The 26920-nt window shown below is 36.2% G+C and overlaps 1 protein-coding gene across 1 annotated transcript in view; it reads right to left on the bottom strand.

The window, feature by feature from the left end:
• LOC122794923 (probable ATP-dependent RNA helicase DDX60) overlaps positions 1-26920 on the bottom strand; it is a 2818219-nt gene that overhangs the window by 355294 nt on the left and 2436005 nt on the right. The window contains exon 34 of the mRNA XM_044063516.1: positions 1786-1933. Within this exon, the coding sequence (XP_043919451.1) occupies positions 1786-1933 (148 nt within the window). The remainder of the gene's footprint in view (positions 1-1785; positions 1934-26920) is intronic.

The following is a 26920-nucleotide window of genomic DNA, read 5'->3' as shown; positions in this document are numbered from 1 at the left end:
AAGGCACTTGTTTACTTTAGTATCTTTATCACAGTCAATGATAACTGAAAATGTTTTTCTACATAACATGCAATTTAAATTATGAAATGTTTTATACATATACTGTTAGGAACAAAAGTTGTTTTACTTGCAGTAACTTTTCTTTTTTTCCCCTCTTTCCCTTCAATGTCCTTCCAATCATTAATGGCATGCAGTGGGGCATATGGGTTTCAGTCCCTAACAAGCTTATCAAGGTCTACAAAAGTCCAATCTTTCCACTTTCTCCTTGTAGAGCCATATTTCACAAATGTGACTGATGCCTTATAGTCTCACATTTCATTCACTAATTTTAGTGTTGCTGGTCTTCTTCCTGTTCATCTCCATCTCCCAACCGCAGACTCTAGCTCAAGTCCAATTCACTTCCAATTCATCTAGTCAGTTCCTGTGCTTTCTTTCTGTCTCTCAAGCATTTTCATTTGGAACAGTGGAAAAGGTTTCACTAGTAAAATCCCTACATATACTTTATTACCAGAAGAATGAGAAGCAGAGTCCTCTTCTATTTGATGGCTCTGTTTTTGTTGGACAAACTTGTATTTCCTCTTAGCCTGCTCTACATCACAAAGTGACCTTGATCTTCCAGGTAAAAATATTCTGAAGACAGCTGGGTACAGCAGCATGAATCTCACATCTTCCTCTTGACATTCCCTGATTGGAGAAATAAATGTGCTTCTCTTCTGCTCAGTGTACAGTGAATAATTATTTTCCACAAATACTCTACTGTCTCCAATGTTTAATACTTTGTCCCTTTGCCCCAGATTTGTAAGGATCAATTCTTCTTCCTGGCATGATTGCAGCTTTACTAATACAGGTCTTGGCTGCTTTCTTGTGGCTAGGTTTGGAACATGCACAAGGTGTGCCCTTTTAGTTAACAAATTGTGCTATGAAATACAAGTCCAGTTGCCTATTTGTGCTTTAATAAAATTAAAAGTCATTTCCCTCCAGTTTCACTGTACAGCAGAAAATTTCAGGTTTCCCTGTGTGCTCTGTCTTCTAACTCTATTTTTTAAAATAGTGCTTCTTGAGCAGGTTCGTACTCAGCCAGCCTTTTCTTCATTTCTGCCTCTGATTTTGCAATTTTATCCATTTACTCTGAACAGCTGTTTAAAGCTTCTTCCATTTTTGTCAGCCTTTTGTTATTTGAGTTGAGTTGATATACTCATTCAATGTTTTATTTTAATCAGCTTTGAGCACATTTGATTTATCATTTCCTCTAGATTGCTGAAAGCCATTTCTTGCACCAAAGCTGGAGCTTAAACTGCTTTTTGCTGAACAGCTGCAGGATTCTTCCCAGTCAGTGTTTTCTCTTCACCTTTTCTAGATTTCTTCCAGGCTCTTCAAATTGCTTCTTTCCTGGCATCCACTCAGTGTGCTTACTAGTCAGTAATTGAATTTACTAAAACTTGCAGAGTTTCTGTCCCTTATCTCTTAGTTTCTTTTTTCATACTGGAAGAGCTGAACTCAAGCTGTAGATTAATGTGCAGCCATCTTAGAAGTTCCAGAAATTAGAACAACAGATAACAATGGCTGCATCCTGAATTTCAAAATGAGTTAAGTATACAACTGTTGCACAGGAGGAGAATGAGACGTACACAAATAGTACATTCTGAAATTTAAACAACTCTTAAACCATGTCAAACCAGTGAATCATAGCTACTTTCAGAAGGAATTCTTCACAGAAGTTGCAATGACTGAGAAACAATAACTTGTTTTATGACAAAAGAGCAGTATTAGAGGCACTGTACTTACAAATATTTGAAAGAGGAAGTTGATACTCTTGTTCCATATCAGCAAATTTTGAGGTGGAGAGTAAAAAACTGCCAAATATTTTGTCAACCACATCATTGTACTCCTCTGCTGCAGCAGCAAAGTCTGGAGGAAGCTCATCAAGAATCACCTAAATAGAACATAACATGATATAATCATCATTTATATCAATAGTGCTTTATCCATGCAATAGTTAATTTGTCTTACAGTTAAAATGATGTAGATTTCAGTATGATATCCCTGCTTCACGGGATTGAAAATAATTTCACTAGCTTTACAAGAAATGTAAGACGTGCTATATAGCACCTTCTAAAAAACGGGAGAATATTAGAAATGTGAGTTTTTTTCTTGGGATTATGATACCTTGCCAGGATACATGGCATTTTGAAGGTGCTGCATTAGCTTGCCACAACTTATAAATTATATGTGGTTATTATATGTACATATTGACAGAGTACTGTGTGGAGAATGTAGAAAATAAGTTTGAGAATGCCTAGAATACACAAATAGACACTGGAACACAGAGGAGATGGAAGAACATTTATTGAACCAAGAAAGGTTTTAGAATTAACCAAGCTTTTGGACTAACAGGAGTCTTTCATCAGGAAATAAGCTACAAGTATTAGAAACATTGCTTGAATATCTACTTCTACTTAGAAAGGGAAATATATCATTTCATTCTCATTGGCTGAAAAAGACACTTGAAAATGCCAGTGTACAAAAGAACTGTGTGAAGCTCAGTTGCTTAGTATAACAACTATAGACATTAAACACAGATGTGTGTGTGTGTGTGTGTGTGTGTGTGTGTGTGTGTGTGTGTGTGTGTGTGTGTGTGTGTGTGTGTGTGTGTGTGTGTGTGTGCATGTGTGTGTGAAAGTTTGATACTTTAGAAGACCAGGACATGGCATGTCATAAATCTAAAGGTTCTCCTTGCACATTACATTGGGAGTCAGTGTTCATTTAGGATAGAAGATAACAGCTGAAGAAACAACTCTGACATTTAGTGGGAAAATAAATCATAATAAGAGATATGCACGAATGAAAATGAAGTCTGTCTAAGCAAGCATTCTTTGTGAGATAAATGTTTTGATTATGAGAACATGTAAATTTGCAGTAATACCCAGTTCATAGTGTAAAATGTAATGAAAGAGGCAGGGACTACCAAAATAGTAAGTTAATATGTTAACATTTACGGATGTTCTATGCAATTAATACACAATACAGGCTGTAGTTTAAATGAGACAGACAGAGAGAGATGTGTAAACATGTCAGTCTAAGGTTCTGACAGATATCTATGAAGAGCAGCAATATTATATTTTGAAAATTTTCTGAATATTAAGACTTTATTATTTTTTATTTAATTATTTTTTTTCTTTATGAAGCAAAAGAACTATCAGATAAGTGAAAATAAGGATTACAAATGAGGTTATGCAGGGTACCTGACTACAGCTTATGAGTGAGTATATTTATTAATAAACTTGTTAACCTACTAAGTTCACTACTCCAAAGGTTCTTTCTCATGTACAACCTGGGCCAACTGGCAGTGGAAAACATTTTAAAATGACACTCTGAATCTATTAAACATAATAATAATAGTAGTTACAACAGTGGTTGAATCATAAAACTATTTTAAATAGTGGTTGACTCATGAAACAAATTTATTACACAAGAAATTATGACATATGGAATCATACATGTATATAAATGAAAACAAAGCATACTGGCATATTTTCAGTTGTAAATATTATACCTCACTTATAATATATCCAGTCATTTTCAGTCAAACATTATAAACCTCATTCAATTCCTGCCTTCATTTAAACCTCATTCTTCCTCCAAAACATTATTATGCATGTATTTTTCCCACCGTCCCCATTTTTCTACTTAATTTGCACATACTCTTTTCTAAAGATGCCACTTCCAGTTATTCTATTGCTGTTACTTTATTCTCTAATGCTAGTACAGTTGGTTTAGACTTTGATTTCCATTTTCTAGTAAGTGTTTTTTTTTGGCAGCCACCAGAATGAAACTCAACAAGTCCACACTAAGTCTAGGCAATTGTGATTCTGTAACATAACTCAAAAAATAATTTTCTTATTTATGCCAATTTGCTCAAACAGTATTTCTGCAGGGAATTTTTAAAATCTGCCAACTCATTACACTCCCAAAAAATACGTTCCCAATTACCTCTTTTTCCCCATCACACCTACAACATTTGCAGTCTACCTGAGGAAAAATTCTTTGTTGAGTCTGCCTGTGGTATAAAAATGCCTATGCAAACATTTCCAAGCAAAGATCCTACACCTTCTAAAAGTTATTGCATGTTTGAGAGCTCTACATATATCTCCCACTGTTTCTTTGTGAATTGCTTATCTAATCTTTCTTCCCAATCCTTTCTAATCCCCTCTCATCGATTACTATAGTTATGGTACAATTATTTTATATGCCATAGTAATTATTGCTTTTTAACAGCAGCTTCTTTTCTAGATTCTACTAAAAACTCTACCAGGCTTGTATTTCGCTTAGGATCCCCTATTTCTTTCTCTTTGCCTATACTCTGATATCAAACCTTGATAAGGAAGGCAATTTCTAGGCTGCAGTCCAAAGGAATTTGTGGCCTCTTCTCAGTCTATTACCTTTCCCTCTCTAATTATTTTTCCCAGTACCTTGGTTCCTTTGCCAGTTGTCTCTCGTAAATTCCAAACCCCTTGTTTATATTCTGCAATCCTGATTGCAGTCATCCCCATCTGCAGAATATCCTTTCTCCATCCCCATTTTGGCTTAGTTCTTAGAATACTTTTTGCTACTTTATGAATATAATATTCTGTGTGGTTATTGTTATTCTTCTGAAGGATCCACATCCAAAATACCAGTCTCTCCTTGTTTGTTGACTTCTCTCGTTTCATCATCATCATTATCATCACCATCCCTTTCCATTTTGAATTATAGTTTTCTGTTCGTGCTATGCATAAGTGCTTTATGTGTGCCATTCTGAAATACCCCTTTAAATCAGGAAATCCTAAACCACCTTGTTCTATTGGATCAATGTATTCCACTTGCCTCTTGCTCTTCCTCTACCAGATAAAATCCTTCAAATCTTTATTAATTGCTACTCACAACTTCTCATCTGGTTAATAAAAATATGCCTACCTGTATATAAACATAAACGACTAAAACATTTTCAACGCTTGTAACTTGATATCCATATCCATAAAATAGAACTTCCAATTTCTCAGTTTTTGTATTATCTTTTGTTTAGTCTCTTCCCATAAATCCTTAGCTGCCATAACAGAATCTTTTTTAATCCATACTCCCAAGTACTTAATTTTTATCATATCCCCATAAATATGAATATTGCTGAACGAATCTGTGTATGGATACTTAGTTTACAGCTATTGTCTTTGTTGTATCTTCATTAATTTTGTATCTTGAAAAGACATGAAACTGTCTCAGAATGTTCCACAATACTGAAAAGTCCTTTTCTGGATTTATCAGGCCTAAAATAATACAATCTGGAAATAAAGCCAACTTTTCTTAACTACCATATCAATTATATACTGGAATTTCTGAGTCCTTTATTTTCTTTGTCAGTGGTTCCAAATACATTGCAAATAAAAAAGGGGAAAGAGAACACTACTCCCTGGTTCATCTGCTCAAACAGAACTTATCAGAAAGGAACTACCACACACTTTAATCTTTGTCTCTGATCTCTCAAATATCATTCTAATCAACCTTAGAATTTTATCATGGAATGAACATATTGCCACTGCCCTAGTCATGAAATCCCAGCTTACTATGTCAAATGTTTTCTCTGCATTAAGACGTACCAACAACAATTGTATTTTCTTACATTCTGCTTCACTCTGGTTCATCATTGTTCTTTGAATATTGTCAAATGTTTGCCTCCTCTCCATAAAAACACAATGATCCATATCTATCAATTTTGGCATCATCTCTGTCATTCTTTTAGACAATATAGACATAAACACTTTAATAATCATGATTTAGAATCAAAACGGGCCTATATGAAGCTGGATCTGATGGGTCTTCACCATCTTTAAGTACCACCATTATACCACTAAAGCCACCATTTCTTTTTTCCAGTATGTTGGTGCTTCTCCTCCTTTTAATATACAATTTAACTGAACCTTCCAGATCTTTATCTTTTTCTTCCCTGTTAGCTTCCAAGCTTCTACAGGAATGCCATGCATTCATGTGAACTTTCCTGTAGATTGGTTATATATCATCTCCTCCAATCCTAACTGTTAGTAATTGAGTCTCACCTCTCCCTGACAGTGGCATAATTAATTATTCTACAAACATTTCCATTTGTACTTTTTAATTTCCACATTTCTCTGGTTTATAAGATTTTCATAAAATTTCCAAAATATTTCTAATACTTCTACAGCATCTGTGGTTATTTTCATTGCTATAGGCTCCCTAAGCTTGGCAGTAACCCTGTCCATGTTCTGCTGCCTGAACTGTTGTGCTAAACATTTTTGTGTAGTTATTATCAAAAACAGTTGCTTAACAGCAATCTTTCTAAACTCATGCTTATTATTGAGTTAGTCCCTTATTTTCTCTTTAGCAATCTGCAATTCTGCTTCTTCTTGTTCTGTGAGATTCCTTCATTCTGCAATAGTTTAACCTTTGTCAGTCCCTCTGAATAATTCTTGTTACGTCTTAACCGTATCTCTTTTTCTTTTATTTCCACCCTGTTTTTAAACTCCACTTTACTTTTATCCCACTCCCTAGGTAAATTTTCAGAATACATTTCTATCTTCTCTCATAACCCAAATAGCTTCCATACCCATTCCTTAAATTCTTCTCTTTTTATCAGATAGATGAGGGAGCACCAGTGTCTCATTTTATTTTATTACCCAGCATTTTTATTTTACTTACAATTGGCAAGTGATCTGAAATAGTTATTGGATGCATATCAAAACTTTCAATTAAATGCACATATTCATGTGAAATACAACATCTGCATAGCCTAGACCAGTTTTTGTATCTTGGGTTATACTAATTAAATTCCAAACTCCTACTACTGAATTCACATCTTTCTTACCAAATACTTTCATAAATTTCTTCAAAAATCCCCCCTCTTTTGTTATATTTTCCCTTCTAGGCTCCCAGATCCATCCTGACTGTTGCAAATGAAATTCCATTCCCCACCTACAACTAATATTCCCTGCTGAAAGATGGTTATTTCTCCCCAGAATTGTCTTAAGCTTCATTGCAGCAGTTTTAGGCAGAATATAACATGACAGTATATTCCTTCTTCCTTGCCGTTAGCCCCTTAGTATTACAAATCCACCATTAATATCTTCTTTCCTCATCTATCACTATTGGTTTTCCTCTCACAATTAGTATAAGTATTCCCATTTTCCTTTGTCCCTGTCACAATTAGTATAAGTACTCCCCTTTTCCTTTGTCCCACATATTCCACTGAATAACCATCCTGAAATCCTTTCCTTATCAAATGCTTAGTTCTTTACAAATATGTCTCCTGTAGCATAGAGATTTGTGCTCTGCATTTTTTAATATAGTTCACTACTCTTTCTTTTTTGTATATGTCTGTCAGATTATTCACATTTAAAGATAATATGGAGCATGCCACAGTGGTAAGAAGTTATTATTCCCACCTGTTATGTTTAATAGCCTTTTTTAAAATGTTTAGTTTTAGCCTTTGTGTTACATGCATACATTAATGTTTGGCAGGTTGATCTTTTATATAATAATTGCTTGTCATGTCCATTTAACAATACAAAATAACAACTATACACATTAAATACAGGTGTGCGTGTGTGTGTGTGTGTGTGTGTGTGTGTGTGTGAGAGAGAGAGAGAGAGAAGGCATGATACTTTAGAAGACTAGGCTATGGCATGTCATAAATCTAAAGGTTCTCCTTGCACATTACATAGGTTCATAGGTTCATAGGTAGGTACTAGGCTATCTGCCCGAAGGCATTTATAAGCCTAGCCGGAATGTGTTGGCTTTCGCCACCCCCTTAGATTAGTTCCCTGTGCCTCTGTCCAGCACAGCCATTGAAGTGATCCCTGGGGTAAACTTTCTGTTTCCCATCCACTCGTCAAGGTTTCTCTTGAAGAGGGTTAGCGAGGAGCTCTGCCTAATGTAGACCGGAATCTTGTTCCAGAGCATGGGAAGTCTCTGGAACAGGAATCTATCCCTCCAGCATGTCCTATTTATTGTTGAGGTGAGGTTTAGATCCCTGAAGCGTGTGGCTCGAAGGGATATGGTTTTCTTTAGGTGGAGCATGTCCATCAATTCTGGGTTGGACATGGACTTGTATGTCAGGCAGTGATCACCTCTGAGTAAGTGGTATGCAACTGAGTACAGCTGGAGTTTCTTCAGTCGAGCTGCATAGGGCATCTGCTTGAGGTCAGTGATCCTCTTGGTGAGGAACATCTGTGGTCTTTCCAGTTGTTGCAGGTGTCTTGTAAGGTACATCCCAAATGGGGCATTGTACTCTATGATGGGTCTGGTGAGTGATGCGTAGAGGGGCCCAATGACCTCTTTTGATCTGGATTCAAACCCTTTTGTGATTAGGTGGGCCACATAGAAGAATTTTCTAACCACTTTGGCAATGTAATTATCAAAGGAGAGGTTGCTATCTACTTGGATCCCCAGATCCCTTATTATGTCTTCCGTATTTAGGGGGCTACCATCTATTTGGTAGTTTGTGGGTACTTAGATTTTTCCAAAGGGGATGACTATGCACTTTTTGGAATTTAGCTTATGGTTTTGACACCAGGTATATGTCTCAGTGACACCCTGTTGGAGGATGTCTGTGTCAGATGGAGAGTCAATTATAGCCCCTAGTTTGCAGTCTGCGAACTTGGTCAGCCATAGTCCTCCTGTGCTTGCCTGTACCTCTGAGAAGTACATGCCGAACAGGAGGGGTCCTAGGACTGAGCCCTGGGGAATGCCACTTGTAACTGGTTTAGAGTCAGACCTAGCTCCCGCAACTCTTACCATGTGGGTTCTGTCCATGAGCCAGTTAGCAACCCATCTCGTGACGTAGGGGTTTATGTTCAGGCTGGTGAGCTTGTCTATAATACCTGAGTGGGCAATGGTATCGAAGGCCTTTGCAAGGTCTAGGTAGGCTGTGTGGACCACCTTTCCCTCATCTATAGCCTTGGTAACTGTCTCAAAGAAGTCCACCAGGTTTAGGAGGCATGATATGGCCTTAACAAAGCTGAACTGGATAGGGTCCAGTGTTTGGAGGTTTCCAATACCTCTGTTAATGAGATCCATGATGATGCACTCCACAGCTTTGTAGACCAAGCTAGTCAGGCTTATAGGGCGATAGTTCTCGGGGTCCGCTGTGGTTCCACCTTTGTGGAGTGGAATAGCCATTGCTGTGCACCACTCTGTGGGCAGGCAGCCTGTGGAGAGGCTGAGTTTAAACAGTGTGTTTAGGTGAGGGGTTAGTTCATCTTTGAGCTCGTGTAGGACGCAGCCTGGCACATAGTCCGTTCCCATTGATGCTGTGTTTTTGGCTTTGGAGAGGGCTGTTTTAACCTGATTGTCTGTGATTTCAGGGGCACTACATTCTTCTGGTATAGTTATGGGCCCTTTTGGGGGTGAGAGGGGGGTGAGGTTTGCACTGAACCTGTCTGCCAGGATGTTGGCTATATCGGTCGGTTCAGTGTATTTTGTGCCATCCTGCACTAACTCTGAGCAGATCTGAGAATTGCCACTTAGATTCTTGACATAGCTAAAGAATGCCTTGTGGTTATCTTTTGAGTCCATGGCAATTTTTCTTTCGAAGCTAGCCTTGAATAATTTTATGAGGGAACGTAGTTTCTTGCTGATACTGATCAGGGATGTCTTCCTTTCTTGGGATTTTACTCTTTTCTGTACTAGTTTTCTCCTTCTGTTGTATAGCTTGTTTATGGCAGGGGTCCACTAGACTGGTTTCCTTTTCTTGGAGGAGTGAGCCTTGGTTTTGTTTGGGATAGCATGATTCATGCATTCTTGTAGGTGCCCATAGAGTGCATTAGTAAAGGATTTTGCAGCTTAGACAGCGTTATCCTTTAGCATGGGGGCTTTAAACTTCCCACCTCAGTCTTAAGTAACATGAAGTTTGATTTTGAAAAGTTTTTCACAGTGGTTTCTTTGAACAGGGATGGTGGCAGAATTTGGATATCCAGAGTAATTAGTTTATGGTCAGATCTAGCCAGCAAGGGGTTGACCACCAGGTGTGGAACACCGGTCGCCCATGTTGGTGATGACCAGGTCCAATATGTTGTCACCTCTAGTGGGGGTGTTGACCAGTTAATCCAGGGCATTTGAGTTTATAAATTCTAGGAAATGTTGGGCAAGGGAGTTCATACTTGAGTAGTTCTCCCAGTTAATGTTTGGGTAATTGAAATCACCCCATATCAGGGTGTTTAGTAGGACCTTTATGTTTCCCAGTGTTTCTAGGAATGCGGAGTGAGGGTCCTGGGACATGGTGGGTGATCTGTAGCAAGCTATAATTTGAATAGCAGTTTTGCCCGTTGTTAGTTGCACGTGGATGGCCTCTGAAGCATCCTACTGTGCCACTAACCTGGAGGTGTGGGTATCCTTGATGAAAATGGATACTCCCCCGCCTTTTGTATTTTGGTCCGGGTTTTGTGGCCGAAATGTATGGTATGAGTTGTAGCCTGGTAGTGCTGGGGTGCTCTCTGAAGTCTTAAACCAGGTTTCTGTTACTGCACATATATCGATTTTCTCCATACTGAGGAGTGCCTTGAGTACATGCATTTTGAGGTTTAGACTTCTGGCACTGAGCAGCATTACCCTCAGTTTTTTGTTACTTGTGCTATTTACAGCGGTGGGTTTGTCTTTTGAGCCTTGCCTAAAAAAGGCACTATGGGGGTGGCAACAGCCTTGGCCAGTATTCGAAAGCCTAAGGGTGACAGGTGCAAGCCATCTCTAGGGAAGCAGCATGGCTTGTCGAGCATGTCATCCCAGGCTGACAGACACTGGATTCCCTTTGAATGACACCAGAAGCTTAGCCAATTGTTGAAATTGATAATTGTTTCTCTATACCGTGGTATCATTCTTGGTGAGGGCAGGATGCTACTGAGGGTCACATTGGAGTCAGTGTTCATTTAGGAGAGAAGATAACTGCTGAGGAAACAACTCTGACATTTAGTGGGAAAATAAATCATAATAAGGGATATGCACAGAGGAAAATGAAGTCTGCCTAAGCAAGCATTCTTTGTGAGATAAATGTTTTGATTATGAGAACATGTGAATTTGCAGTAATACCCAGTTCAAAATGTAATGAAAGAGGTAGGGATTACCAAAATAATAAGTTAATATGTTAACACTTATGGATGTTCTATGAAATTAATACACAAAACAGGCATTAGCTTAACTAAATGAAAGAAACATAAAGAGAGATGTGTAAACATGTCAGTCTAAGGTTCTGACAGGTATCTATGAAGAACAGCAATATTACATTGTTAACATTTGCTGAATATTAAGACTGTCTTTTTTATTTTTATTTATTTAATTATTTTTTTAATTTAAGAAGTAAAAAAACTATCAGATAAGTGAAAATAAGGATTACAAATGAGGTTATGCAGCTTACCTGACTACAGCTTATGAGTGAGTATATTTATTAATAAATTTGTGAACCTCCTAAGTTTACTACTCCAAAGGTTCTTTCTCATGTACAACCTGGGCCAACTGACAGTGAAAACAGCATTTTAAAATGACACTCTGAATCTATTAAACATAATAATAAGTTAAAATAGTGGTTGAATCATAAAACAATTTTTAAATAGTGGTCGACTCATAAAACAAATTTATTAAACAAGAAATTATGACATATGCAATCATACATGTATATAAATGAAAACAAAGCATACTGGCATTTTTTCAGTTGTAAATAGTATACATGACTTATAATCTATCCAGTCATTTCTCAGTCAAGCATAATAAACCTCATTCATTTCCTGCCTTCCTTTAAACCTCATTCCTCCTCCAAAACATTATGCTGCATGTATTTTTCCCACAATCCCCATTTTTCTATTTAATTTGCTCATACTCCTTTCTAAATATCCCACTTCCAGTTGTTCTATTGCTGTTACTTTATTCTCTAATGCAAGTACAGTTGGTTTAGACTTTGATTTCCATTTTCTAGTAATTGTTTTTTTATTTTTTGGCATCCGATAGAATGAAACTCAGCAAGTCCACACTAAGTCTAGGCAATTCTGATTCTGTATCATAACTCAAAAATAATTTTCTTATTTACGCCAATTTTCTCAAACAGTATTTCTACAGGGAATTTTTAATGTCTGCCTACTTACCACACTCCCAAAAAATATGTTCCCAATTACTTCTTTTTCCCCATCACACCTCTAACATTTGCAGTCTACCTGAGGAAAAATTCTTTGTTGAGTCTGCTTGGGGTATAAAAATGCCTATGCAAACATTTCCAAGCAAAGATGCAAAGATCCTATACCTGCTAAAGGTTGTTGCATATTTGAGAGCTCTACATATATCTCCCACTGTTTCTTTGTGAATTGCTTATCTAATCTTTCTTCTCAATCCTTTCTAATCCCCTCTCATCGATTATTATAGTTATCATACAATTATTTTATATGCCATAGTAATTATTGCTTTTTAACAGCAGCTTCTGTTCTAGATTCTACTAAAAACTCTACCAAGCTTGTCTTTTGCTTAGGATCCCCTATTTCTATCTCTTTGCCTATATTCTGATATCAAACTTTGATAAGGAAGGGAATTTCTAGGCTGCAGTCCAAATTAATTTGTTGGCTCTTCTCAGTCTATTACCTTTCCCTCTCTAATTATTTTCTCCCAATACCTTGGCTCCTTTGCCAGTTTTCTCCAGTAAATTCCAGCACCCTTACCTATACTCTGCAATCCTGACTGCAGTCATCCCAATCGTCAGAATCTCCTTTCTTCATCCCCATGTTGGCTCAGAATACTTTCTGCTACTTTATGAATATAATATTCTGTGTGGTTATTGTTATTCTTCTGAAGGATCCACATCCAAAATACCAGTCTCTCCTTGTTTCCTGACTTCCCCTGTTTCATCATCATTATCATCATCATCCCTTTTAATTTTGAATTATAGCTTTCTGCTTGTGCTATGCAAAACTGCTTTATGTGTGCCATTCTGAAATACCCTTTTAAATCAGGAAATTCTAAACCATCTTGTTCTATTGGATGGATCAACTTATCCCACTTGACTGTTGCCCTCTTCCTCTCCCAGATAAAATCTTTCCACGCTTTATTAATTGCTACTGACAACTTCTTGTCTGGTTGATAAAAACATGCCTGACCTGTATATAAAAGTAAAGGACAAAAACATTTTCACTGCTTGTAACTTGCTATCCATAGCCATAAAACAGAACTTCCAATTTCTCAGTTTTTGATTATCTTTTGTTTAGTGTCTTCCCATAAATCCTTAGCTGCCATAAGAAAATCCTTTTAATCCATACTCCCAAGTACTTTATTTTTATCATGTCCCCATAAATATGAATATTGCTCAACCAATCTGTGTGTGGATACTCAGTTTACAGCTATTGCCTTTGTTGTACCTTCATTCATTTTGTATCTTGAAAAGACATGAAATTGTCTCAGAATGTTCCACAATACTGAAAAGTCCTTTTCTGGATTTATCAGGTATAAAATAATATAATCTGAAAATAAGTCAACTCTTCTTGACTACCATATCAATTATACACTTAAATTTCTGAGTCCCTTATTTTCTTTGTCAGTGGTTCCAAATACATTGCAAATAACAAAGGGGAAAGAGGACACTCCTCCCTGGTTCATCTGCTCAAACAGAACTTATCAGAAAGGAACCACCATGCACTTTAATCTTTGTCTCTGATCCCTCATATATCATTCTAATCAACCTTAGAATTTTATCATGGAATGAACATATTGCCATTGCCCTAGTCATGAAATCCCAGCTTTCTCTGTCAAATGTTTTCTCTGCATCAAGACCTACCAACAACAACTGTATTTTTTTACATTCTTCTTCCCTCTGGATCATCATTGTTCTTTGATTATTGTCAAATGTTTGCCTTCTCCCCACAAAAACACAATGATCCATATCTATCAATTGTTGGCATCACTGTTGTCATTCTTTTAGACAACACAGACAAACACTTTATAACCATGATTTAGAATCAAAACAGGCCTGTATGAAGCTGGATCTGATGGGTCTTCACCATCTTTAGGTGCCACCATTATACCACTAAAGCCACCACTGCTTTTTTACAGGATGTTGGTGCTTCTCCTCCTTTTAATATACAATTTAACTGAACCTTCCAGATCTTTATCATTTTCTTCCCTGTTAGCTTCCAATCTTCCACAGGAATGCCATGCATTCCTGCGAACTTTCCGGTAGATTGGTTATATATCATCTCCTCCAATCCTAACTGTTAGTAATTGAGTCTCACCTACCTCTGGCAGTGGCATAATTAATTCTTCCACAAACATTTCCATTTGTACTTTTTTTCATTTCCACATTTCTCTGGTTTATAAGATTTTCATAAAATTTACAAAATATTTCTAATACTTCTACATCATCTGTGGTTATTTTCCTTGATATAGGCTCCCTAAGCTTGGCAGCAATCCTTTCTATGTTCTTTTGCCTGAGCTGTTGTGCTAAACATTTTTGTGCTGTGTAGTTATTATCAAAAACAGTTGCTTAACAGCAATTTTTCTAAACTCATGTTTATTATTGAGTTAGTCCCTTATTTTCTCTTTAGCAATCTGCAATTATGCCTCTTCTTGTTCTGTGAGATTCCTCCATTCTGCAATACTTTAACCTTTGTCAGTCCCTCTGAATAATTCTTGTTACATCTTAACAATATCTCTTTTTCTTTTATGTCCACCCTATTTTTAAACTTCACTTTAATTTTATCCCACTCCCTAGATAAATTTTCAGAATAAATTTCTGTCTTCTCTAATAACCCCCAATAACTTCCATACCCATTCCTTAAATTCCTCTCTTTTTATCAGATAGGTGGGGGAGCACCAGTGTCTCATTTTATTTCATCACGCTGCATTTTTATTTTACTTACAATTGGCAATTGATCTGAAATAGTTATTGGATGCATATCAAAACTTTCAATTAAATCCACATATTCATGTGAAATACATCATCTGCATAGCCTAGACCAGTTTTTGCATCTTGGGTTATACAAATTAAAGTCTTTCCAAACTCCTGCTACTGAATTCACATGTTTCTTACCAAATATTTTCATACATTTCTTCAAAAATCTCCCCTCTTTTGTTTTATTTTCCTGTCTAGGTTCCCAGATCCATCCTCACTGTTTCAAATCAAATTCCATTCCCCACCTACAACTAATATTCCCTGCTGAAAGATGATTATTTCTTCCAGAATTTTCTTAAGCTTCATTGCAGCAGTTTTAGGCAGAATATAACATGACAATGTAATCCTCCTCCCTTGCTGTTAGCCCCTTAGTATTACAAATCCACCATTAATATCTTCTTTGCCTCATCTATCAGTATTGGTTTTCCTGTCACAATTAGTACAAGTATTCCCCTTTTCCTTTGTCCCACATATTCTGCTGAATAACCATCCTGAAATCCTTTCTTTATCAAATGCTTAGTTTTTTTCAAATATGTCTCCTGTAGCATAGTTATTTGTACTCTGCATGTTTTAATACAGTTCACTACTCTTTCTTTTGTGTATATATCTGTGAGATTATTCATATTTAAAAATAATATGGAACATGCCACTCTGGTAAGAAGTTATTATTCCCACCTGTTATGTTTAATATCCTTTTTTAAAATGTTTAGTTTTAGCCTTTGTGTTACATGCATACACTAACATTTGGCAGGGTGATCTTTTGTATAGTAATTTCTTGTCATATCCATTTGAAGCTGTGACTTACAAAACTATTTGTTTTAATGCAAACACTGAAACACACCAACAAACATACCCCAGAAGACCCCCAAAACCTGTTAACTTAATACTAACTTGCAAAACTATGTACACCTTCAAATAATGATGTTTTACCTTCTTAATAGGAACAATTGTCCCATATTGACAGACACACTTACATGCTTTAATTAACCTAAAATGAAGGTTATCCATGCTAAGATGCAATGTATAGCCTATGGTTCTACTTCCACAAAGTGCTGCCTGTTTTGTCTTATCTTTATTCCTCTTCCAGATGCAGAAAACAGCTTGAATGCTTTCGCAAAGCATTATCTCCTAGCCACCAAAAGAAAGTACTCTGTTTTATTTCCCTTATCAAACTGCCTCCACAGAAACATGAGAACCAGATACACAAGTTGCCTTCCACTACCCATATTGCACTTTGAACATTTATGTGCTAGAGGGAAACCTCTCGTTATATTCAGCGTTCTTTTATTTATTTGCCTCACCTTAAAAGGAGGAGGGCCTTTATCCAACAATTTTCCTATGCAAAGTAAGAAAAAGCATATCAATGATTCTTATATCAAGCTCTTTTGCTCAGGCTTTCTTCTCTTTTTACACTGCAGTGCCTATATTTCTTAAAACTTTATTCTTATAAAGAAGGAAGAAGGAAATACGGGTACTTGTTTCCTTTAATATCCCTATTATATACAAAATAACTAAACAGCTTTACTTTAGAGCATGCAGTATGTGTCATGTAATATAAAAATACTGTTAAGGAACACATTTTGTTTTATTTGCAGTTAACTCTTTCCATCCTCTTTTCTTCTCCTAAATGTTCTTTCAAACATTAATGATATGAATTAGAGCATATGTTTTGGAGTCCCCTACAAGTTTAACAAAGTCAAAAAGTCCAATATTTGCAGGTTTTCTTTTTCTGTCATACTTCAAAAATTTAATTAATGCTGTGTAATCCCACATTTATTTTATTCATCAATTTCTGAGTTGTTAGTTTTCTTTCTGTTGATCTCCATCTCTCAAATCCAGTCTCTGGTTCATTTCCAACATACTCCAAGTTTTTCTAGTCATGTTTTGTGTTTTTGTTTTCTGCCTCTGAAACATTCTCTTTGGAACACTGGGAAAAGATTTCACTGACATAGTCTCTCGATGGACTTTATTATCCGAAGAAAAAGAGGCAGAACCCATTTCTGTTTGATAGCTCAATTTTTGCTGGGCAAACTTTTGTATTTTCTCCTTAGCATGTCCTGTATCAAAAATTATTTTGACACTCTAAGAAAAAATATTCTGAAGGTAGCTGGATATAGCAGCTTAAATCTCACATCTGACTCCTAACATTCCCTGGCTGCTGGAATAAATTTACTCCTCTTCTGTCAGGAGTAGAGTGAGTAGTAATTTTTCACAACTACTGTACTCTCTCTCACTTTTAGTACTTTGTCCTTCTGCCACAGTTTGTCTTTAGAATCAACTCTTTCTTCTGGCAGGACTGCATCTTTAAAACTAAAGATCAGGGCTACTTTCTCATGGCCAAGATTTGAGCATACACACAATGTACTCTTTCATTTAACAACTCCTGCTGTGAAATACCAATCCAGTTGCTTATTTGTGTTTTCATGTTCCTTCCAGTTTCTCTGGTACAGCAGATAATCTGAGTTTTTTTTTTCTACATGATCTGTCCTCTAATTCTACCATTTTATGAAACATCTCTTGTTCAGCAGTCTCATACTCAGCCTTTTCTTCATTTTGACCTCTGATTTTTACAGTTTCATCAGCTAGTCTGAATGTCTGTTTAAAGCTTCTTCCATTTTTCCCAGACTTTTCTTATTTGAGTTGATAAACTCCTTCAGTGTTCCATTTATTTTAATCATCTCTGAACACATCTGACTTTTTTCCTCTAGTTTATTGGAAGTAATGCCTTGCACCAAAGCTGGGGCTTGAACTGGTTTTTGCTGATTGGCTGCAGGATTCTTCCTAGCCAGTTTCCTCCTCCTCCATTGTGATCGACTTTCTTTTAGGCTGTCTTAATTTCTTTTTTGCTGGCATCCAGGCAATGCACTTAACAGCTAGTGATTGAAATCCACCTCAAAAGAAAAAAATCACTGACTCTCTTTTCTGAACTTCTGTTTTCGAGCTGGGAAAGCTGAAATTAAGGTGTTATTCAGGAAGTTTAACCCAGAAAATAAATTTTTAATTACAAAATATGATGAAAGTCTTTTGAGTATAAATTAGGACAAGCAGTGGAGGATTACAACAGAGACAAAAATAGCAACCACCCAAGTCCAACAGCTCCTGAGGGGCCCATGGCCAGCCAAAGAAATAATTATGTTCAGCACTACTAAGTATTTTAGTTAGCTTATGTACTGAACATAACACTCACTCGCTTTGTTTACTTTGTTGATCTTTTTTTTTAAGTTAAATGAAAGACACTGCAAGTACTTCCTACATATACTCCATGTGTCAAACCCCCTGCGCATGTGTAGCATGGGCCAGTGCTGCCACCTTATTTATCTAATTTTATGTTTACTTAACACTACCTAACTAAATAAACAAGCCATTCCCGGAAATCCACTGCAAAGTGCTGAAACCTTTTTACTCACTGACTTCCCTTCCTTTGATCCATTGGGAAACAAATGAGCAGAAACACATGAAATATTAGGTATTGTGCTGTAAGGTTCAGGATGGTCACAATAAATTGAGGCAAGTGTATGTAAGGTACATATATCTATATACATACACATATATCTATATATATATATATATATATATATATCTATCTGTGTATATATATATATATATATATATATATATATATATATATATATATATATATATATGTATGTATATATATGTATGTATATATTCCTTTCAGATGATCAATGTTTGCACTGAAACTGGAGTACAATGGGGATGATGGAATTTGCCTTTTCCCCTGTAGTGTGATCTCAGAATGGGTATATATAACTAGCAGAGGGTGTAGGGAGTGCAGGGGGCTTACCTCTGCAAAAACACAGTTTTTGCTGTTTGTTTATGTTCTGATGTTCCTGAACTTTGATCATATGGTTTTGACTGTATGAAATATCGAATTCTCTAAAGAACAAACAAAAAAAGGCTAATCATTTAAGACTGAATTTAAAATGACTAAAAAGTATAAAAACAAAAATAATACCTTTTTACAGGGAGAAGCACCCTCTGTACACAGGTCTACTTTTCTTTGTCGAAATTTTATTATTTCGAAAAAGAAAAGTAGAGGACCACTTACACGAAAGTGCACTTAAACAAAAGTGCACTTTCGCGAATATCGGTTCAACTAACCTCTAAGAAACACTGCGGCGCCGAAGCACACTACAGTGGGGAAAGGGAATTTACCTGTTTTCCCACAGTAGTGCGATCTGGGTGCCCCCCCCTGCAAAACACTGTTTTTTTTATGTTTCTTATCGGTTCATTGAACCGATATTCACGAAAGTGCACTTTCGTTTAAGTGCACTTTCGTGTAAGTTGTCCTCTACTTTTCATTTTCAAAATAATGAAATTTTGACAAAGAAAAGTAGATCCATATAAATATATATATATATATATATATATATATATATATATATATATATAGTCTACTTCAAATGAACAAAATCTCATTTGAACGAAACCCATATAAATGAGACTAATCGAAACTGCAAAACAATGACACATTAAAAGAACGAAAGTCAAAATCACAAAAACAGTTACTGACCCGCAGAAAGTTGCAGCAGTAGCTGACTAGAAGTAAATATGCTCTTTCCACAAGGTATTGCGATCTCAGAGTTGGTATATTTAAGTTACAGGAGTGTGGGGAGGAGCCTACCCACATGGGGAATAGGGGGTTTGTCCCCTCCTGCAAACATGTTCTAGGGATGTTTGTGCTCTGTTTCTTTAAGTTAGTGTGGACTTGTGGGTAGGGTTAGTAGTAGGATGGTGGTATACTGGTGTTTGTTATTTGTTTTGCTTTTGTTATGGTAGGGAAGCATTATTAGGTAAGTTATTTTCGAGGTTTTGACTTTCGTTCTTTTACGTTTTTGTTGTTTTGCAGTTTTGGTTAACTGGTCTTGATTATATGGGTTTCATTCAAATGAGATTTCACTCAGTTGAAGTAGATCCATACACACACACACATATATATACATATATATATATATATATATATATACATATATATATATATATATATATATATATATATATACCAACTCCGAGATTGCACAACAGTGATCAGTGAAGTAAAGGTAAATTCCTTGTCCACACTGCAATACCATCTCACACAGAAAGCAGATGTCAGGGAGAAACATTTGCAAATAGAGCATTCATTTTTCCTGAGTGTTTGCTCTTATTAACTATGCCAAAAACTTATCTCTTTTAAACTGCAACCCTATATGTGTGTGTGTGTGTGTGTGTGTGTGTGTGTGTGTGTGTGTGTGTGTGTGTGTCTGTGTGTGTGTTCGGTGTACATTATTTGAAGGAAAATGCAAAATATCTAAATATGACTGGATAACTGGTCTAAACTCACTTCATCTCAGTGTAACTAAACAAATAAAACAGAAGAAAATATTTTTGCAGTGGTACAACCTCTTAACTTATACATAAAAACTCTATAGTCACATTAAAGTAGAAGAAAGGGAAGAAAACTGGAAGTTCCCCACTGGCTTACACAATCCAGCACACTATATTAATTAAAAATCTTTAAGAAAACTCAAATCAGTGAATGAAAAATCATAAACTTTCCTATTAGAGTTATAATTGGTGAAAAGTACTGAAGAATATCATTAGATGAAATGTGATTAGGGAACTTTTTTGACCACTTGTGATTAGATAAAATGATAGTTAGACCACTTGCATTATGTTTATATCTATCTATCTAGGCATTTTTTAATCTGTCAGGCAACCATATTTAATAACACTGACAAATGTAGTCCAGGAAGGGCTGCAGCATAGCTTTCACTTTTGCTTGATTTTGCAGAATGGCCTCAGTTTTGGGTTACTTTTTTGCCTTGTCCCTCATAAAACTTTTGTTTTTTTGATAAAACATTGAGAGTTGCAGTCAAGCAATAATGCTAGACATTCAAGTTTCATAATTCTTAGTATCCAAAAATGCAAGCTGATGTAAAATCCGATGTAAAATGTGTTGCTTTGTGAAATACATAAATAAATTACATTAATATTTATCATCTGCTCCGAATTACTTTTAGCTTTGTCCCTGATTCTTAAGCAAAGTCATTGAGAGCCACGGACTGCAGATTGGCTGTGGATGAAAACAGATTGCTATTTGCTAGGTTTAAAGTCTGCAGTAGCTTCCAGCTGCTGAGTGCAAAACATACCACTCTTCTCCTTTAAACTTGTTTTTTTGCAGAGGATATGCCCCCACATGGATCCCATTTGATCCAGCGAATTTACGTTTCATCAAAAATATCAAATTTTTTCGAAAATGCACTTTTGTGTAAGAACAGAATTAAAAAAAAAAGCAGAAATGAAATAAAAACATACAGTTTGCGTGTTACTTTAGTTGTACATCAACGTTTAGTGTTGATGTACAACTAAACAAACTATTGCTGAGGTTGTGGTACAGTGGGGATAAGGGAATATTCCCTTTTCCCCACTGTAGTGCGATCTTGGAATAAGAATATTAAAGTAGGGGGGTGGTGGGCACAAGCCCCCCCTGCATAATTGTGTTTAGTATGTGCTTTTTTTTTTTTGGGTTTAGGTTTTATTTATTTATTTATTTATTTATTTTTACACAAAAGTGCATTTTCGAAAAAAAATGCACTTTCGCGCGAGTTTGCGAATGTATGTTTCAATGAAATGTAAATTTGCTGGATCAAAGTAGATCCATGTATGTATATATATATATATATATATATCTACCAGCTACAAGATCGCCATACCTCGAAGAAAAGGGACTATAGCAAGAAATGGCAATTACAGACTTAACATATATAAGTCTGCCTTTTAGGCTATTTGGTGCTCTCATCTTGTGCCTTAGCAAAGTAGATTCCGAGATCTGAAATGCTACCAATATTTATTCTCTGCTGAACTTCCATGTGGAGCAAAGCTGAAACTGTACCTGATTTCACAGAATATCCACAACTTTTCCTCATGTTTTTGGTCTGTGTCTCATAAAATCTGTGATTTTCTGGTAACTCATTAAGGATTGCAGTCACTAAATGTTGACAGACAATCATACCCTTCAGTAAATGCATGACAATGCAAACACTGCAATTATAGCAGCTTTTTAAGTATATGACAGTGATATTTAAAACCCATCCCTGACATTAGGCTCTATCCATCATTGTTTTTTAGATTTGTTACTGATTATTGCACTAAGAGGTTGAGATATACTATTTTTTCATCAGAGTCAGATGAAGTTTACATGACAAAGTATGCTGGGGGGATAAGAGCTGTTTCTGGCAAAAGTAAAATGCTCTAGTCATTTTCTCAGTTAACCATCTGACTTGTAGCACTAATGTACACTGGTGTGAAATAAGTTGGAATACATGTGGGTATCTGAAAGAAAGCTACTAACTTTCCTTACTTTTTCAAACTGCCCTACTTTTGCACATTTTTTGGTCTATTCTTCATAAGTTTTATGGTTTCTGGCAAATAACTGAGGGCTATAGTCACTAAATAATGACAAAGTTTTGAGTTCCCAGGCTTCATACTCTTAAAATATGCATGTGAATGCAAAAATTTGGTACTCTAATAACCATCTGTTTCTGATTCTGGGTCTTCGACTCTCAATATTGTTTGGTTTTGTCTGTGATTCACATAGTGAGATGTTGAGATACATATTTTTTATCAAAATTAAAGAAGTTGTGACATAGGGCAATACTTCCGGCCCAGCTATATAGAATTTTGCAAATAATTCTATGCCATTTGTGAATACTGATATGATTTATATAGAAGTGTGACAGAAGGAAATACTGCCAGCACAGCTATCTGGAATTTTGTAAATAATTACATGTATTAGAACTGTATGTTATGTTTATATTAAACTGCTGATACAAAAGTATGTATTGAGCAGGGTTTGTACAGTACTGAGCTTCAAAAAATATATACACAGTGTACCCTACAGGAACATAGAAGATCAACTTGCAAAACTTAAGAATACTTGAGGTTAAGTTACTTTATAGCTGGGCCATAAACAAAAAATGTTACCTCTCAGTTTCAGTTCAGTAGCAGACACAATGTCTAGACCTAGAATCTTTTGTATTGTCTTCTAAGAGAAGTAATTACTAGGTTTGAGATGCAGAAGTGATTTATTGCTTTATGACTTCCTAGCAGCTGCACAGCTCTGAGCAAACAGATAAGAGATATGTATTTTTTTACACAGAGATGTTAAATTCTGACAAAAAGGGGGTTAGCCTGGGAATTAAAGTCAGGTGGCAAAAAGTGATGTCATCCAAGCTAATTCAGCAGTAATATTTGATATTAATTTAAGAACTCTCTCAGAAAGAGACTGGACATTTTGTATTTTGTCTTGGACATAGCAAGAACATCCATTCATCACCATCTTCTACACTTGCCTTGCTGGAAGTAAGTGTTTAGGGCATAGCAATTCTTTTAGATGTAGTTTGGAATACAGTATCCTGCAATGTTGTTTTAAATATTTCCTGTGATTTTGAACTCTGAAGTTACTGTGTTTATTTACTGAGTACTGGCTTGTTCTTTTATTATTTACTATTAAATATATTTAAACCTATCTTTGTGGCTGATATCTGTGAGACATATTTAAGCTCTTAAAATGCTTGCATATATGTTTGGTGACATTGTACAGACCACTCCTAAATAGCCTTGCTCTTGGTCAGACTACCATTTGGATAATAGTAACATTACACAGTAGGACTGGATACCCTTTGTTAAGGGCCTTACAGTAGCTGATAAGTAGTAGTTGGTGGCAGTGGAAACTACCTTATAGTCTGGGAAGAAGGGGGCATAGCTAGTCTTCCACAGGTGTGTGTCTTTGTATATAAATCAAATCTCAAAGTGTGTGGGTGTGTGTGTGTGCGTGAATGCATGTGTGTGTGTGTGTGTGTGTGTGTGTGTGTGTGTGTGTGTGTGTGTCAGCTGCTTGTTCAGGGACAAGAAGCACTGGTTGAACAGAGAGTGTGCTGCAGGTTTTGGCTTGGCCACTCAGCTGAGATCTCAACCCTATAGCTGTGCCAGTGGGGAGTCATACTGGTGATATGTAGAAAGAGGGAGAATCCAGCCCCACACTGACTGTGATCTCTATGTGCTCTTAAGGGAAACTACACTTCACTGTGTGTGTACTTGTCATCCTCCCAGTGTGTACTTCTCCCACTGTTGCCAGTGGTGAAGACTGAGGCTCCATGATTACTGGGCCAGTGCAGGGGCATCACAGAGGTGTACAGAACAAAGTGGCTATAACTGCTTGGTGGAGGGTGAATTTCTCTGTGGATGAAAGTAACTTAGTATCTTTTTTGCTCAGTTTAAACCATCTGACTTTGTAGAACTAGTCTGCATTTGGTTAAATAAATGTTATTTTTACCACTATCAGACATCTGTGGTGTACACGGTCAACAATGGACTATAACTGATGGATATGGTGCCTTTCTGTGAGTGAAAATGGCAGACTCTGACTATGTAGGACTAGTGTGAATTTGTGTAAATTTAGGATATTTTATTTTGCATGTGTGTGTGTGTGTATGTGTGTGTGTGTGTGTGTGCATGCTCGCACGTGTAAGTGTGTGTTTTATCACAAGTAGACATGAGGTGTGTACAGTCAACTGACTGTAATAAATGGGTACAGATTTTGGCGGAATATAATGACAGCAGTTCAAATCATCTTAAACCAGGAAGATGAATTCAAAAGATTCAAAAGTATAAGAATATTTATGCATGATCCAAAAAAAAGAATGTGTTGTGTGTGTGTGTGTGGGGGGGTGCATGGTTTGAAAAACGCTTAGGAACCAAGGTACACATAATACTCCACTGAGGACAAGATAGTCAGATATTCAGTTTTATACAGCTTACTGCATTAACTAATAGCTTTAAGTACATACAACTATCCCCATCTCAAATGCGGGCCTATTTGTCTGAAAAGGTACCTTACTCATATTTTACTAAAACATTCAAAATGACAATCAAAAATCTATAGTATTGTTGCAGATTTTTGCACACATGTAGCTTGTATAGAGAAGTAAAATTTCAAAATGTGTGATACAATCTGAGGAAATGTTTGTGTGGGAAAGAAGAGACCAAATAGTTTAATACATTCTAACTAGTACCTCTGGCAAATTAACATGTTACATTTTATAAACATTATTATGTATTAATAAACATAGAATATGTACAAGAAATTCATATTTATTTGTGTTAGTTGTTACATTTTTATAATTTGTGTATCTCTAGAGCTCTATAGAAAGCATTTTGCTCTATACCAATTTCCGGATTCAAAATGTTTGATGTGGACCTCCTTGCATTTTGGCCACTTCTCACTGACTTGTTTTAAAAGGTTTAGAATAAGTCTGTGAAAAGTGGCCAAAAGGCAGCATGATACCCTCATTTTACTTATTTTGGGGCCACAGAAGTAAAAAAAGCATTGACTATAATGCCCAGTGATAAAAAGGTGGATGCCTGAAGTATATTTATTTATTTTTATTTTATTTTACATTTGTTGACCGGGCTAGTCTAGCTGGATATATGTCCATTTTCAGTAGAGGCCCGGGGAGATAAGCTCCAAACAATTCAAATTAATTTCATATCTGCGAAGTACATATTTATAATGCGAATACAGTCACAGTAAAGGAAAAAAAAAACTTTAAGTGGTCACACATTAGTAAAGTATAAAAATGCAAAATATTCGACTACACTTAGTACAAATACTAATGCAGTTACAATTAAACATTCAGAAAGAATAATAGCTAAAATCTACAGTATAAATGTAAATAAGAAAGGTAGATAAAAAGAAAGTAAAAAGAAGTAGCAGTTAAGTAATACATCTAGTAGTAAAATATGTCACTTTTATGAGAATACAATAATAAGTAATACTATGATGGAGAAGTAGATCAGTAGTTGTTAAGATGAAATTAATGCAGAGATGAGAAGGTAAGGTTGAATCAAGTAGCAAGAGCTAGTTGGTCAGTCAGGTTTAGTACAGGGGCACATCCAATGTGTTTTGAGGAAGAGCTTAAGTTTATTTTTAAACAAAGTTATAGAGGGAAGTATGGAAAGTTCAGAGGGAAACAGGTTCCAGGTTTTTCCAACAGTATTAGAGAAGAGAGAGTCTCCAGCCCTATTGTTTGATTTATTGATATTTACAAGAAGTTTTTGTGAAGATCTTAGGGAGTTCAGGTTATAGTAGGGGTGAATAAGGGCAGATAGGATGGGTGTCTTGGCAGGTTGATAAAGTATTTTATGGGTGATGGCCAGTTGATTAAATTTCAGCTGCTGCTGTAATTCAAGCCACCCTAGGTGCTTTAGATTAATACAGTGGTGGGTTCTGAATGGGTTACCTATGGCAAACCTGGCTATGTTATTGTAGGTGTTTTCTACTTTCTTAAGGTTATTTTTTGACAGATTAGTAAATATGGGTGAGGCATAAAGAAGGGTAGAGATTAGATGGGTGTGGGCAATAGTTATTCTAGTTGCAGGAGTGAGGAAGGGTTTGATCCTGTAAAGAGAGCCTATTTTTTTATTAATAGTTTTCAAAGTGTTGTTGACATGGGTGTTGAAGTTAAGGTTGTTGTCTATGGTGATACCTAGCAGTTTGGTAGTAAGATCTTGGGATATAAGAGTACCATTATTGGATGTTACAGTGAAGTCTTTGGGGGGGATTTACTAGTAGGTGTAAAAAGGAGGAGTTTAGTTTTTTTAGGGTTTAGTAGGAGACAGCGTTGTGTAAAACCATTGTTCTACAGAGTTAAACACGTGTTGTGTAAGGGAGTGAAGTTCAGATACAGATGTGGCTGAGCATATAAGTGTAGATTCATCAGCATATTGTATACATGTAGCTTGGGGAACTACTTGGTGAAGGTCATTGATGAATACAGAAAACAAGAGAAGACCCAGTATAGACCCTTGAGGGACACCAATGTTAACAGGTAGATGGGTAGAAAGAATGGTGTTTGGATTGAAGAGTTGAGTGGTAGCGAAGGTATTTGGACTAGGGTTTGGGTGAATATCTCCATCATTTAGGGACAGGAGCAGTGTTAG

The sequence above is a fragment of the Protopterus annectens genome, chromosome 2.part1 (genome assembly GCF_019279795.1).
Source record: "Protopterus annectens isolate FY-2018-M chromosome 2.part1, PAN1.0, whole genome shotgun sequence".
NCBI classification, from domain to species: Eukaryota; Metazoa; Chordata; order Ceratodontiformes; family Protopteridae; genus Protopterus; species Protopterus annectens.
This window is presented reverse-complemented; position numbering and strand designations above follow the sequence as displayed.